Raw genomic sequence first — 17,416 nt, 5'->3', positions numbered from 1 at the left:
CGCCGTCACCGTGATTCGAACCTGGGACCCTCAGATTGAAAGTCCAACACTTTAACCATTCAGCTATTGTGCCCGTCGGCACATGGAAGTGAAACACAAGAGACAGAGACATAAAAGCGATAGAACCTATCACTGCCCTAACAAAAGGCTTGTGGGTTTGAAGTTTGGCGCAAATAGAACATCACATCAGATTGACACACTGTGAGAGAGAGGGAAGGGAGGGGGGAGTCCTCAGGATGGTGGCCACAGCTGGGCTGGTGTTACGGGTAAGCTGCTAGCGCTGAACTGGTTGTGTCCAACACATGAGTGGAAGGGAAAGGGAGGGAAGAAAAGGCGAGAGACTTTCAGTTTCAGTTTCTCAAGGAAGCGTCACTGCATTCAGAAACATCCATAATTCAGCATTTCGTTGGCTAGCAGATGGCGGTATAATGGTGAGATGTCATCTCAAGAAAGCGTCACTGCATTCAGACACATCCGTAATTCGGCATTTCATTGGCTTGCAGATGGTGGTATAATGGTGAGATGTCATCACTTGAGTTGCCACAAAAATTTTTGGCTGAGAAGAGCAAACAGATAGGCTTGGTTCGCATCAGTTTGACAAGGCACAGTATACCACACCAAACCATAATTTGGTGTCAAATGCTGTCAACCTGATGCAAACCCAACGTATCAGTCTTACACCTCATGAGAAGAGGGCCCCAACACCCACTGATCTCCTGACAGAACTGATGACTGAGGGAGCGGAGACTGCCAGCTTCCCCAGCCTGGGCACACTAACCCAGAGGTGCTATGTCCAGAGTGGGATGCACTGGTGACCACGTAGGTCACCCTGACCGACACCAGCTTGGTCCCTCCAGCTGAAGTAGTGCACGCCGGGCGCAATAGCCGAGTGGTTAAAGCGTTGGACTGTCAATCTGAGGGTCCCGGGTTCGAATCACGGTGACGGTGCCTGGTGGGTAAAGGGTGGAGATTTTTACGATCTCCCAGGTCAACATATGTGCAGACCTGCTAGTGCCTGAACCCCCTTCGTGTGTATATGCAAGCAGAAGATCAAATACGCACATTAAAGATCCTGTGATCCATGTCAGCATTCGGTGGGTTATGGAAACAAGAACATACCGAACATGCACACCCCTGAAAACAGAGTATGGCTGCCTACATGGCGGGGTAAAAACGGTCATACATGTAAAAGCCCACTCGTGTGCATACGAGTGAACGTGGGAGTTGCAGCCCACGAACGCAGAAGAAGAAGAAGAAGAAGAAACAGTGCACATCCCCAGTGGGGCACCAGGATGTCACAAGTTGGTAAGGGGTGCAGGGCTGTCTGCGGAGGATAGGACCTGGGGTCATTTCCAACCCTCCCGGCAACCCAGAATGCATGAGGTGCACACCCCTGTATGGCCAACAGCCCCGATTTGCAGCAGTTTGACATGGTACAGTATATGACACTAAATTATGAACGTGCCTCATCTGCTGGGCAGATAACTAACCAGCAGCATCACCCAATGGGCTTAGTCAGGCCTCAAATGCATGCCTGTATATAATCATGTTTCTGCTCCTATCAGAGTGTACAGAATTTAACCAGAGGGCAACATGTGTGTTGCATGAGTTCTTTTTCGTGTGCCCAGTGCAAGCTGCACACAGGACCTTGACTTATCGTCTCATCAGTGGAGTGATGGCCTAGAGGTAACGCGTCCGCCTTGGAAGCGAGAGAATCTGAGTGCGCTGGTTCGAATCACGGTTCAGCCACCAATATTTTCTCCCCCTCCACTAGACCTTGAGTGGTGGTCTGAACGCTAGTCATTTGGATGAGACGATAAACCGAGGTCCCGTGTGCAGCATGCATTTAGCGCACGTAAAAGAACAAAAGGGTTGTTCCTGACAAAATTCTGTAGAAAAATCCACTTCGATAGAAAAAACAAATAAAACTACACGCAGGAAAAAAATAAACAAAAAAATGGGTGGCGCTGTAGTGTAGCGACGCGCTCTCCCTGGGGAGAGCAGCCCGAATTTCACACAGAGAAATCTGATGTGATAAAAAGAAATACAAATACAAATACAAATCCGAGTGACCAGACGCTCAGTCTGATTTTCCAGTCAACCTTGGAAGAGAGGATGAGAGCTGGAATCGAACCCACACCCTCATGGACACTGTGTGTGGAGATAAGCGCCTCAACCAGTCTGCCGCGTTTCTCCCTGACGGGAGGAGGTGGAAGAGATGAAGACAGCACAAAATACACCTTGTGTAAGATGCCTGAAGACTGTATCACATGTGCATATCTTATTTGTCTGTTTAACTTTGAGAGATCCAGAGGTGACGACTGCCACAAAACAAGGACTGAACAAATAAATAAATTATAAAAAATAAATTATAAAAAAAATATTTAAAAACCCAAAAAGGAGGACATCAAGAAAGAAAAAAAGAAAGAAAAGAAAAACAACAAGTACACTAACATCAGGAAATTTAACAACTTAAAAAAAAAACAACCCCCCCCCCAAAAAAAAAAAACATATAAGAGCAACAACATATTTTGTAAATGTTTTAAACAGAAGAGAATTAACAATACATGATTGCATCATACCCACAGTGTATTACTTTTTGTCACATCAGATTTCTACGTGTGAAATCAGGGCTGCTCTCCACGGGGAGAGCGTATCACCACTGTGCTGTGCCACCAATAGGCCTGTGTATATACATATATACATGTTGTTTTTTTTCTATCTGCAATTGAATGGGTTTTACTTTCACTATCAAAAAGGAATTTTCTATAGAATTACTCCAGGCAAAACCCCTTTGTTGCCATGTTTCTTTTTTTTTTACACCTTGTAGCTAAGTGCATGCTGATGTGGAGTGATGGCCTAGAGGTAACGCGTCCGCCTAGGAAGCGAGAGAATCTGAGCGTGCTGGTTCAAATCACGGCTCAGCCGCCGATATTTTCTCCCCCTCTACTCGACCTTGAGTAGTGGTCTGGACGCTAGTCATTTGGATGAGACAATAAACCGAGATCCCATGTGCAGCATGCACTTAGCACACGTAAAAGAACCCACGGCAACAAAAGGTTGTTCCTGGCAAAATTCTGCTGAAAAATCCACTTCGATAGGAAAAACAAATAAAACTGCATGCAGGAAAAAATACCAAAAAAAAAGGGTGGTGCTGTAGTGTAGCGATGCGCTCTCCCTGGGGAGAGCAGCCCGAATTTCACACAGAGAAATCTGTTGTGATAAAAAGAAATACAAATACAAATATGCCACCTTTGGCCTTATCAGGCAGTCATCCCATCAGCAAAAGACTAGCACCTGAAGCACTATTGCCCACTGACTCAAGGACTCAGTAATGGAAGGGGCAGGGGTGAGGAGTGCGGATAAAAAAAATCCTGGTCCTTTGTCAAGATGAACAACTGAGAAGAAAAGCTAGAAAGACGAAGAAAAGAAGAGATGGAATGGAGGAAGGATATATATATATATATATATATATATATATATATATACTGACGTGGCAGCACGGTGACATTGACGTCAGCCTCTCCCAACTTGTTGTCTCCTGTCACTTGTACCTTCAGTCTGTACACACCTGCTATCACAAGCTGCAAGCACACGTGGACACACACACACACACACACTCAGTCACACACACACACACACATGCACAACTAACACACATACTAACCACACACACACGCACGGCACGTCACACAAACACATTAGTAAGTACATGTGTGCTTGCTCTGATAATCATGCGTACTGACAATTCCATGTACTATATAACACACAAAAACACATACACACGCACATCAGTATGTACATGTGTGCTTGCACTGACAATCGCGTGTACTGATTGACACTGGTATGTACTGTATAACACACACAAACACTTCAGTATGTACATGTGTGCTTGCATACTGACATTGGTATGTACTGTGTAACACACACACACACACACATGGCACTGACACCGCACTGGCTCACACACACACACACACACACACACACACACACAATCTTCTTCCCCTCCTCCACACCCTTTCCCCCTTTTCTATCGATATTCAGTCACTGGCACCAAGGGCACTGAGGTAACTCAGTTGGTGACCCGTTCCCTCAACTGGACATTACATTCGGGGTTCAATGTGACTGACCTATGTCAGCAGACTCCACCCGGCCTGACTCAACCCACCTCAACTGTTATCACTGGCCGACAGAAGACTTAAAAAAAAAAGCCACTCCAAGAAAATGATATACTGTGCAGGAAGGAACCTATATCTTACACAACTACACTGTTCTGACACCACCATGAGAGAACTATGACACAACATGTCCATCAGGCAGCTGGGAATCCACGTTTTGTTGTTGTTGCTGGTTTTCAAGTGTTGTGTGTTTGTGTGATTCAAATTCACACAACATTTTGACCGCAGTTGACTCGACTATCCAGTAAACTGAACAAGTGAGCCATGCAGGCAGGCAGGCACGCAGCACACCCTTTCCTTCCACTCCCCTCCTTCTCTCAGACTCCCCCCCCCACCCCTCTTCCCTCTCATTTCCCCCTCCCCTCACTCCTCTTCTTCTGCGTTCACTCGTATGCACACGAGTTGGCTTTTACGTGTATGACCGTTTTTACCCCGCCATGTAGGCAGCCATACTCCGTTTTCGGGGGTGTGCATGCTGGGTATGTTCTTGTTTCCATAACCCACCAAACGCTGACATGGATTACAGGATCTTTAACGTGCGTATTTGATCTTCTGCTTGCATATGCACACGAAGGGGGTTCAGGCACTAGCAGGTCTGCACATACGTTGACCTGGGAGATCGGAAAAATCTCCACCCTTTACCCACCAGGCGTCGTCACCGTGATTCGAACCCGGGACCCTCAGATTGACAGTCCAACACTTTAACCATTCGGCTATTGCGCCCAGTCTCCCTCACTCCTCTTACTGTCCTTCCCCTACCAGCCACAGATCATGTACATTGTGTGTATGTGGTTTGATGATGCCGGTTTGTGGTCTGTGCCCCCCCCCCCCCCTCCACACCCCCCCTCCCCACCACTCTTCCCCTCCTGTTAACTCTCACTTTCACAACCCACCCCACACCCCTCCGCTTTCTTTCATTCCTCCCACACCCTCTCATTTTTTGTCAAACCCAAGCCCCCCTTTTCCCAACAAGCATCACTGACCATACCAGTTGCAGGATGTGTGTGTGTGATAGGGAAGGTAGGATTTTCCCACCCTCCACCACCACCCTGCAAAGCACAAACCCGAACAATGCATTTGTCACAAGTGAGTGAGCGTACACACTGACACATGCCACAGAGGGATATTAGACAGAGAGACAGAGAGAGACCCACAGAGAGAGAGAGAGAGAGAGAGAGATACAGACAGACAGTATAAACTGACATTGGACAGAGTGAGAGTGTCGCTGTTGGCTCCTTGCATGGTGGCCAACTGGTCTGACCCCTCAGGCTGGCTGACTGGTGTCCACACATAATGGTACTGCTCCCCTGTGGAACACACACACATACATACAATTCAGAATGCACTCACACACACACAAACATGCATGCATGAACACACACAGCATGTACACACAAACACATATGCTCACATACAAACACGCACACACAACATGCACACACACACACACACAGCCGCACACATGCAAACGTGCACAGACATGTTCATTGTGACATACACTCACATATACATACAAGCTCACACATGTACACACACACACACACACACACACAGCATGCACACACATATAGATACAAACTAATACACATGCACACACACACACACACACACACACACTGCACACACACACACAGACACTCAGACAAAGTGTGACATACACTCACACTCATGCACACATATACAAACTCACACACACACACACACATACATACACGCATGTATCATTTTTTTTCCCCATGTGTACAGAAACAGACAGATGGAGCAGGAAATTGGTTGGTTGTTAAACAATCTGTCATCTGACTGGTAGTTCTGTCCAAATCTCACCTCTGACTCTCTGCCTGTGTCTGCCACCCCCTCTCTTTCTCTCACTGTTGTTCTCCCACCCTGAACCCTTTTCTTTAAAATTAAAAAAAAAAAAAAGAATATTTTTTTGCTTTGATTGTTCTTTGAAATCACTGACAGTCTTCTTCTTCTTCTTCTTCTTCTGCGTTCACTCGTATGCACACGAGTGGGCTTTTACGTGTATGACCGTTTTTACCCTGCCATGTAGGCAGCCATACTCCGTTTTCGGGGGTGTGCATGCTGGGTATGTTCTTGTTTCCATAACCCACCGAACGCTGACATGGATTACAGGATCTTTAACGTGCGTATTTCATCTTCTGCTTGCATATACACACGAAGGGGGTTCAGGCACTAGCAGGTCTGCACATATGTTGACCTGGGAGATTGTAAAAATCTCCACCCTTTACCCACCAGGCGTCGTCACCGTGATTCGAACCTGGGACCCTCGGACTGAAAGTCCAACGCTTTAACCACTCGGCTATTGCGCCCGTCACTGACAGTCAATTCAACAATTATGTGAATGATTTCATTCTGATTATCATATTCAAAGGCTAACAAACAGCCCCCTTGCCATTTTCTTTTTGTTTGTGTAAGCTCACTCAAAACAAAGAATTTTTTTTTTTTTTTTTAAATCCATTAGTGTACAGGTGGGTTTGAATGGCGTTGATAAGAACCCTTCTTATATATCTTATTTTATAAACTAATGCAACGGATTGTTTTACAAGTCCACGGAGGGAGCGACATTCATATATGCGTTGCATTTCAATGAGACAGACATATCATAAATCAGTATGTTTGGTTGAACAGCCATACGCACACCATCTGTCGCTCGCTGTTCATGTTATCTTCTGTACTGCCACCATTGTGATCATCTTTTCTTCTTTGTCACTCCTTTATTGTTTAATCATCCCTTTTTCGAACATCTGTATGTATGTATGTGTGTGTGTGTGTGTGTGTGTGTGTGTGTGTGTGTGTGTGTGCGTACATTTTTGTTTGTGTGGAAAAAGTGTTCTCAAACTCAAAGGAAAAACATGGAATATAAGAGCAATTCTTAACAACAACAAACAAATATATCCTAACCAACCAGCTAATATCAAACAATGATAACAGGTGTCATAAAGGTGTGTGTGTGTGTGTGTGTGTGTGTGTGTGTGTGTGTGTGTGTACCCGATTATGTGCATGCATAAGTGTAAGTTACATGCAGAATTTTCGAAAGTGAGAGAGAGAGATACACACACATACACACAGGCAAACAGATGTGTGTGACACCACACTGCCCTGGTGACAAATAACAGAACACACAGCAATACAGATGCCACCACTGAACAAGCACAGTGACACTTTCACTGACAGCTGACAGATGACATGACACTACATCACCTGCTCAGTGCCCGTTAATTCACTCAGACCCTGCAGGTACAAAAGGGATCAATATTGATTGGCTAACCCGTCTGTGTACCCCAGTGTCAAAGAAAAAAAGATAACCAGTTCCATTGTGCATGTGTGTGGACTGGGCCATAGCATAGGCCTACCGTTTCATCACTGTACACATTAAAAACAAACAAACAAACAAAAACACCTTCAGATTTCCATCTCTGTTTGTGCATGTACTAACACCAACACCTGCTGTCATGTTCAAATTATTCTCTTTCTAATTTGGGCACCTCTGTGGTTCAGTTGTAGCCAACATCAAAACATTATTGGGCTATTTCAGAGTGCCAAGCAATATAGTGTGTCATGCTTTTTTTTCCCCCTTGCACAGAAGGTTATATTTCTCAACATAAAAACATGCATCACAATTTTTTTTTTTTTTTTTTTTTTAGGACAGAGAAACACACACAAAAAAAACAGCAAACAAGCAAAAAACAGAAAACAAACAAACAAAAAAGCATATCATTCAAGTAACACATTTCACACGTTTCATTACAATGAGGTACACTTTGTTTTAAGTCAAAATAACAGAAAGAAAATTATGTCATCATGTGTATTGACGCTGGGAAAAAAACCCAAAACACACACACACACACACACACACACATATATATATATATATATTTTGTTTAAAAAAAAAATCAAACTCTGGGGAACAAAAATCATACAGTCATTAAAGTGACAAAATGAGGACATGAAAGCAAATCAGTAACACATGAGAAAACTGGATCATTTTTTATAATTGTAGTAAAATAATGTAACAGCCGATTCGGATGAGGCACAGAAAAAGGAAATTCAGCTGATTTTGTGTTTGTTGGTTTGGCTGGTTTTGACTTGATGTTGATATCATGACAATTTCTGGTGTGTGTGTGTGTGTGTGTGTGTGTGTGTGTGTGTGTGTGTGTGAGAGAGAGAGAGAGAGTGTGTGAGTGTGCATGTGTGTGTGCGTTTGTGTGTGTGTGTCTGAACATCTGCCTGTGTGCGTTTTGAAGTTGATAATCTTTGGACTGCTTAAGTGTGAAATAATTCCCCCAGTCCCTCTCTTCCTGTTACTGCATGGAAAGAGATGGTAGGGTGGAAAGAGAGGGGCTATTTTGTGACATTCCTTCTTTATATTTGTTCTTCTGTTTCAAAATAAACCACCTAAATTATCTGATTATACCAACAACAACAAAATTCTTTTTTTAACCCTTTCACCGCCAGTCAATTTAGAGTAAACAATTCTCTTGTGGTATAAACACAGAAAAGACAGTGGCTAAGAATAGCTGGGGATTCCCCCTGCGATGTATAGAAAATATTGCCTATCCTAACACCGAACATTAAGAGCAGTAGGTTCATGGATAACAGACCAATGAATGTTCACCTTTCAGTGACATGGGTCCTCTACCATGCCTGTGCATAAATGTGAGCTTGGCAGTGAAAGGGTTAAAATAAAATAACAAACACAACAGCAGGTGGTCAGAATGGGCATTTCAACAACAGATGGTTAGAAGTGCACATTTCAATCCATCTCTGACCATCTGTAGCGCTTTTAGTTTTAGCTCTATATGCACTTACTGGTAAAACAGACATGAGTTCTTTACTGAGCATCCAGATCTCTCCCTTGGAACGTTAGATGTATCTCCCACCCTGACGGGCACCACCATGACTCCCTTTCCCCACCCCTTGGAACACCACAGAACCTTCACATCAAGACTGAACTTAACAACTTGATTTTTTGGACACAAGCCAATAGGTCATTAAACGCAACTCTACCTGTTTGTTCTATTTTATTTTATCAGTTTATTGTCCAAGCTGTCCATAATACCAAAGACTGTTATCCGGTATGGAAGGTCTTTGATAATAATGACCACACACATAAGACACTTGCCTTCCTCAGGCTGCGGCAGAGCAAAGGCTGACAAGATGGCTGAATTTTCTTCTGGAAGTTGCAGTTCTTTGTTGTCCCCTGCGGACACTGTCAGCCTGGTCACTGTAAAGATTATTATTATTATCATTAATAGTAGTAGTGGCAGTAGTATCATCTTTATTGTTATTATCATAATCATCATTCCTAGTATCATCATTATATCATCACTATTATTGTTTTTGTTGTTATAGGCCCTATAATTATGACAATGTTATCTGGTATCCTTTAGTTATTATTGTATAAAAAAAAAGGGGGGGGGGGGCAATACTTCAAAAGAACGTTCAGAAGAGAAGCAACCAATGATATGGGAAGCTCAATATCACCATCCGCTGAACTCACACAAAAAAAGGCTAAAATACTTTGAAAGTGCATCACATTTTCAGACGGCCAAGAATAATGAAATCCAGGTGACTTCATCAATACAGCAAAATTCCTGGTGTCTGCATGATGTTGACGATGGGCGTGCATGCATCCTAACATGGCGTTTCGAACAATGAAGACGGGGGTAAATCTATGAAGTGACACCAGAGGACAAGAACCAGAAAGTCTTTTGTCAGGAATCTGCACCATTTGGTGAAATAAAATGTCGGAATGCTGCAATCAGCCAAACGTCCCTGACCTATTTTCATGACTTCCACACACGCCATTTAGATCTCGTAGCGAAATGTAATACGTAATCTGATCAATCGAGGCTCATATTCTTATGCAACTCGCGCACTTGGATAAGAGTCTGTCAACTTGATCAAAAGAATTTGGCTCCCATATATAAATCATAACCTGTATGTACAGACTTGCGGTAACTTGATGTCGCACTTAAGCTGAATTTAGGATTCTAAAGTGGCGGGGACGGAATGAACGGTAAGTGTGTCAGGTCGCAAGTACAGCATCCTAAATTCCTGGAGCTGAATTTAGGATGCTAATGTGCGACTATTCCCAGACTTGCCTTTGAACAAAATACTGACATCAGCAAGAACATGAATCGAGTCGCTTTCGCGAATCCAGTGAACTTGCTGTTCATTCAGTGACAGCCATGTTGGTATATCGCTGCACACGGCACAATCGCCCTTTTGCAACTTGCAATATAGAGATGAATAAAGAAAATAAACAATCTCCTTTTTGTTGAAATTCGTCAGCCAATAATGTGGCTACTACAAAGAGTATCCTGGCGCTTCATAGCTGCAGTAAATACAGCCTATGCACGTTAACCTATTTAGATCTGCTAGGGAAATATGTCGTTTGGTACACTGACACCACTAATCTGAAAAAAGATTTAAATTTTTTTTTTTTTTTTTTTTTTAATGGAGGATCAGTGGGTATACACCGAGACAGCCGGATGTATCAACGATTCATCCGCATTGCATGTTTAAAGAATTAACGAACAATGATGCCAAGAGATGAAATGATTAACAAATAGTAAAGAGTAATAACTCTCTCCATTCACATGGTACACAACTTGAAGTCAAGTCAGAGCTGCTTACGCTACCGATTCAGCTAGCACACAGGTAAATAAAACCGGGTACATTGGAACAAACCCAGACACTTCCTCGAAAAAGGAAGCGCCGGGCCTGTCCTTATACCGATCATCTGACATGTGCACACAGCAGTAAGGACAGAAGAAATGTGCAAACACAAATAAGCTTTTATTTAATCCTGAACAAGCCACACAGAACACATGGACAATACAGAACAAACACATGGTAGCCTCGGTGGTTTTTCAACTGGAAATTAACAGACAATGAGGCCAGGAGATGAAATGATTAACCGCCGTCAAATAGTTTAAGAATTGTTTCATGGTCAGATAGCGCGTGAGGTCTCTTTACATTTTGACGTCAGACCATCTGATTGTGGCCTTTATTTTCTTCAGTCCGGCTGTGTCGTGTTGTGTCAGTCGTGTTGCATTGGACTGGATTGGGATGCCGGGATTGGTCTTTTCTCTAGTCACAACTCTGACATAATTTTCAGTGCTGGTTGTGAAATTCGATCTAATCAGGTTTTTCACACAAAACTGTTCATTTCACAATGATGTGTGTCAAAATTCATTGCGCTGGAATAAGGTGATCAAGATTAGAAAAAAAGATAACTAAAAAAAAACCCAAAAAATCTAGCCCCCCACCCCTCCCCCCATAGCTGTACACACACTCACACACAACACACTCAGTGACACACATGCCAACTGACAACCAAAAACATACCGTGACACACACCAACACTTGAAACACTGATGCACACTCGCACGCACAAACCCACGCTGTCTAATCATAGTGTAATTGTTAGTGAACACAGACACTGGCAGACACACACACACACACACACACACACACACACACACACTCCTGGCACACAAAATAAGTGTAAAGTGAGAAAACTGACTTCGTCGAATCGATTGACGGTAAAATATAGCGAAACAGACTTTCGAACCGTAAAACATACACGCACACACACAGGGGACAACAAAAAACTTCCTGAGTGAGAAACAAGAAAACTCCTGGCGACCTAACATCGATGGTTCCCTGTGGACTGCCGACGCTGGAACTGCAACGGACGAACCCGGGTGTGGCCTTGTATGGGGGAATCTAAATGAGCGGCGGGGGAGTAATGCCACTGAAACGGTGCAGATGATGGGGCAGAAAAAAACAAAACAAAAAAAACAACAACAAAAAACAAAAAAACCCAAGAAACCACAAAACAGAAGATTTTTTTTAAAGGAAATCTGTTACTATTCTATATAGTTGCCATTTCAGTTCATATAAGTTACATATATTGATGGGTTTTTTTTCTACTTGAAGCAAGCCAACCTCACTACCCCAACCCGGCCACTGCCCCTCTTGCTCCCTCCATCCGAACACAAACCCCCCCCCCCCACCCCAAACCCCCGCCCCCGCGGTTATCAGTATCTATAATCATATCATTACCCCATGTGTGACTGTTTTCAGCGGCCTTGGCCGTTTTTAAGTGCCCACAGTTACCCGCAGAGAACGATGGCGAACATTAAAGAGCAGTCTACCCGCTCAGCACTGCCGGGAGTGAGCAATTAAGTGTGTGTGTGAGTGTGTGTGTGTGGGGGTAGAGCTGAGTGTGTGTGTGTGTGTGTGTGTGAGCGCGTATGTGTGTGTAGTAGTGTGTGTGCTTGTGAACGAAAGAGAGAGAGAGAGAGTATATCCGTGTGTGTGCGTAGTGACCTTGCGATTCAGTCCGTTTGGCCGTCGATCACTATAAACTGGCTTCCTGCACATTTCCAAGTGCGGAAGTTTTGTATAATTCCCTTTACTTTCTCAGTCACACTGAAACCTGTCAGTTTCACATCGGCGGCCTTCACGCTTCCATAATTATATATAGCCTGATCAGTAATGCACACTGAAATTGATTGTCAAGCAATCGATCAACACATACACAGGGCTATTTGTATTCGGCCGGGAATAATGTAGTTCTGTATTGACAACTTTTTTTTTGCAGTTTGTTTCAGGTAGGCAAAACGTTAGAATTTATCATAGCGCTACCCCGTGAAGTGTCAACTGAGTAGGTCTACGTAATATTTTCATCGTACATTCATTAACACGCAAGCGCCGTTTACATATTAACACACACACACACACACACACACACACACACACACACACACACACATATATAAACTGAACAAATATTTACACACACACACACAAACACACACACACACACACACACACACACACACACACACGCTAGCACACACACACACACACACACTGGCACACACACACACACACTCTCTCTCTCTCTTTCTGATTGATGCACATAAACACGCATACGGTTATCACTGAAGTGGCACATTCTCCCCCCCCACTGACCCCCCTCCGGTACACACACGCGCGCGCGCGCGCACACACACACACACACACACACACACACACACACACACACACACACCAAACTAAAACTTTTTTCCCCATTTACCTTTGTCGACACCCGTCGCCGCCTCTGTGTTAGAACACGAACAAACCCTCCAACACACAGACACAAACACCGCTACCACCACCAACCACCACACACTCCTCGTCATCGTCATCGTCATCGTCATCCGCCACTAAAACGGACAGAAACGTTCACACTCAAGTGACTGCGGCCCGCCGGAGCGCTGAAGCTTGTACATGTATGGAAAGTGACTAGGGGCCGCGCTGGTCTCTCGTTAGTTAGTGACAAACAATAAGCATTGATTGCCGCATCCAGTTGATGATCAGTCTGTTAGCAGCATCTCTGCTCACCGGCAAACCTATACCTGCCACCAACTATACCTCGAGTCCCCTCGGCTCCCCCCACCCCCCTCCACTTCACCAAACACTCCACCCTCTGTCCCTACCTACCAACTGGCTTGTGTGTGTGTGTGTGTGTGTGTGTGTGTCCTCCCTACCCTCTCTATCTCTCCAGTTTGTTCTCTCTCTCTCTACCCCCCCCCCCCTCCCCAACCCCCCTTCACTTCACTTTTTTTTTTTCTGGGACATCTGTTGTACTGAGGATGTAATGTTGTTCGTCACGTGAAGTTCAGGTGACAGTGTGTGTGTGTGTGTGTGTGTGTGTTTGTGTCTGTGCGTGCGTATGTGTGTGTTTTCATTTGTCTTGTCCATACTTGTCTCTTTGTCGGGCCACAGGTTTGTAAAGGTTTCAGTTTGTTCATTTTGGAGTGTCACACACATCCCTATCCTACGCCCACCCCCCACCCCCTCCACCCACACCCCTTCGCACTTGACCTTGACATCCCCCTCCGTCCCCGTGCTTCGCCGGGACGCACGTGTGGCATTGCTGTGTTCTTGTGTGCACTTCAGTTGCAATGACATACACACCCACGTTTCATTAACCTTTCATGCAGTTCAAATTCAGCGTACCAATCCCATGGCCAATTTCTGTGCCTTTATGGTTTTGAAGCAAGTCTCATGGAGTGTCCGGATCAGCTGCCGTTTGTCAGTGCGAGTGTCAGTAGAATGGCGACCGGCCTGACTGAAAGTGATTCCAGAAATGTACAACCGTCAGTGTCACTTCACTTCAGTCCCTTAGTCTGGATGATCTTTTGGGGGCACAACCTGTCAACCACCTTCCTCCATCCTTCTCTGTTTCCTGCTTCCCTGAGGGCCTCACTCAGCCTCAGACCTGTCCATTCTGGGATGTTGTCCTCCCTAAGGGCCTCCGGCGCTCAGCCTCAGACCTGTCCATTCTGGGGTGTTGTCTTCCCTAAGGGCCTCGCTCAGCCTCAGACCTGTCCATTCTGGGGTGCTGTCTTCCCTAAGGCCCTCGCTCAGCCTCAGACCTGTCCATTCTGGGATGTTGTCCTCCCTAAGGGTCTCCGGGGCTCAGCCTCAGACCTGTCCATTCTGGTGTGTTGTCTTCCCTAAGGGTCTCGCTCAGCCTCAGACCTATCCATTTTGGGATGTTGTCCTCCCTAAGGGTCTCCGGGGCTCAGCCTCAGACCTGTCCATTCTGGTGTGTTGTCTTCCCTAAGGGTCTCGCTCAGCCTCAGACCTGTCCATTCTGGGATGTTGTCCTCCCTAAGGGTCTCCGGCGCTCAGCCTCAGACCTGTCCATTCTGGGATGTTGTCTTCTCTAAGGGCCTCGCTCAGCCTCAGACCTGTCCATTCTGGGATGTTGTCCTCCCTAAGGGTCTCCGGCGCTCAGCCTCAGACCTGTCCGTTCTGGGGTGTTGTCTTCCCTAAGGACCTCGCTCAGCCTCAGACCTGTCCATTCTGGAATGTTGTCCTCCCTAAGGGTCTCGCTTAGCCTCAGACCTGTCCATTCTGGGATGTTGTCTTCCCTAAGGGCCGCGCTCAGCCTCAGACCTGTCCGTTCTGGGGTGTTGTCTTCCCTAAGGACCTCGCTCAGCCTCAGACCTGTCCATTCTGGGATGTTGTCCTCCCATCTCTTTTTCTGTCCGCCTCTCCTTCTCCCTCATTGTACAGTGCGCTGCGGGATCGTCTTTGCAAGTCCTGTTGATCTTGTGATGTGCCCATACCACCGCAATTTGCGTTTTTTTCACTGACACTGACACTGACATATTTTTTATTGACAACATCAAATAGCCCTTCTGTCACGGGGGTACAAATCAGTATCGTACACAAAAGGCAACATAACTGAATCCACATATCAATTATGATAAAACATCAACAGAAGAAGAAAAATTAAATAAACAAATAAACAAACGAGTAACTACGCGACCATCCAATACATTGACAAACATCACAACGTACAGCAAGTATGGATATCGGAGGTATTACATCAAGTTTGATGAGATGATCAGTGTTTTCTGGCGTAAATTATACGCTTGTGATAGATAATTAGCGGTGTTTTTGTTTTTTTTCACAGTGGTGAGAAGATCTTCATAGGGCCTGATGGCTTGCTTGATTCTGTTCCTCAGCATCCTCGTTGGTTATGTGACCCCTATGCGTGTTGCCCAAGAGTCTTCGAAAGCATCTCATTTCTGTTGTATGTGTCCTCTTTTCTACATCTCATTTCTGTTGTATGTGTCCTCTTTTCTACATCTCATTTCTGTGGTATGTGTCCTCTTTTCTACATCTCATTTCTGTGGTATGTGTCCTCTTTTCTACATCTCATTTCTGTGGTATGTGTCCTCTTTTCTGCATCTCATTTCTGTGGTATGTGTCCTCTTATGTGTCCTCTTTTCTACATCTCATTTCTGTGGTATGTGTCCTCTTTTCTACATCTCATTTCTGTGGTATGTGTCCTCTTTTCTACATCTCATTTCTGTGGTATGTGTCCTCTTTTCTACATCTCATTTCTGTGGTATGTGTCCTCTTTTCTACATCTTATTTCTGTGGTATGTGTCCTCTTTTCTACATCTCATTTCTGTGGTATGTGTCCTCTTTTCTACATCTTATTTCTGTGGTATGTGTCCTCTTTTCTACATCTCATTTCTGTTGTATGTGTCCTCTTTTCTACATCTCATTTCTGTGGTATGTGTCCTCTTTTCTACATTTCATTTCTGTGGTATGTGTCCTCTTTTCTACATCTCATTTCTGTGGTATGTGTCCTCTTTTCTATATCATTTCTGTGGTATGTGTCCTCTTTTCTACATCTGATTTCTGTTGTATGTGTCCTCTTTTCTGCATCTCATTTCTGTGGTATGTGTCTTCTTTTCTACATCTCATTTCTGTGGTATGTGTTCTCTTTTCTATATCATTTCTGTTGTATGTGTCCTCTTTTCTACATCTCATTTCTGTGGTATGTGTCCTCTTTTCTACATCTCATTTCTGTGGTATGTATCCTCTTTTCCGCATCTTATTTCTGTGGTATGTGTCCTCTTTTCTGCATCTCATTTCTGTGGTATGTGTCCTCTTTTCTGCATTTCATTTCTGTGGTATGTGTCCTCTTTTCTACATCTCATTTCTGTGGTATGTGTCCTCTTTTCTGCATCTCATTTCTGTGGTATGTGTCCTCTTTTCTGCATCTCATTTCTGTGGTTTGTGTCCTCTTTTCTACATCTTATTTCTGTGGTATGTGTCCTCTTTTCTACATCTCATTTCTGTGGTATGTGTCCTCTTTTCTACATCTCATTTCTGTGGTATGTGTCCTTTTTTCTGCATCTCATTTCTGTGGTATGTGTCCTCTTTTCTACATCTCATTTCTGTTGTATGTGTTCTCTTTTCTACATCTCATTTCTGTGGTATGTGTCCTCTTTTCTACATCTCATTTCTGTTGTATGTGTCCTCTTTTCTACATCTCATTTCTGTGGTATGTGTCCTCTTTTCCGCATCCCATTTCTGTGGTATGTGTCCTCTTTTCCGCATCTCATTTCTGTGGTATGTGTCTTTTCTATATCATTTCTGTGGTATGTGTCCTCTTTTCTATATCATTTCTGTGGTATGTGTCCTCTTTTCTGCATCTCATTTCTGTGGTATGTGTCCTCTTTTCTGCATCTCATTTCTGTGGTATGTGTCTTCTTTTCTACATCTTATTTCTGTGGTATGTGTCCTCTTTTCTACATCTCATTTCTTTGGTATGTGTCCTCTTTTCTACATCTCATTTCTGTGGTATGTGTCCTCTTTTCTACATCTCATTTCTGTGGTATGTG

General features: G+C 44.3%; 1 protein-coding gene across 1 annotated transcript in view; it reads right to left on the bottom strand.

Moving 5' to 3' along the window:
* LOC143291128 (dyslexia-associated protein KIAA0319-like) overlaps positions 1-13,631 on the bottom strand; it is a 54,821-nt gene extending 41,190 nt beyond the window's left edge. The window contains exons 1-4 of the mRNA XM_076600768.1: positions 13,297-13,631; positions 9,325-9,426; positions 5,385-5,488; positions 3,494-3,584 (exon numbers count right to left, since the gene is read on the bottom strand). Coding sequence (XP_076456883.1) covers positions 3,494-3,584; positions 5,385-5,488; positions 9,325-9,426; positions 13,297-13,420 — 421 coding nt within the window. The 5' untranslated portion in view covers positions 13,421-13,631. The remainder of the gene's footprint in view (positions 1-3,493; positions 3,585-5,384; positions 5,489-9,324; positions 9,427-13,296) is intronic.
* Between the last annotated feature and the right edge of the window lie 3,785 nt (positions 13,632-17,416).

The sequence above is a fragment of the Babylonia areolata genome, chromosome 16 (genome assembly GCF_041734735.1).
Source record: "Babylonia areolata isolate BAREFJ2019XMU chromosome 16, ASM4173473v1, whole genome shotgun sequence".
In the NCBI taxonomy this organism is placed as follows: domain Eukaryota; kingdom Metazoa; phylum Mollusca; class Gastropoda; order Neogastropoda; family Buccinidae; genus Babylonia; species Babylonia areolata.
This window is presented reverse-complemented; position numbering and strand designations above follow the sequence as displayed.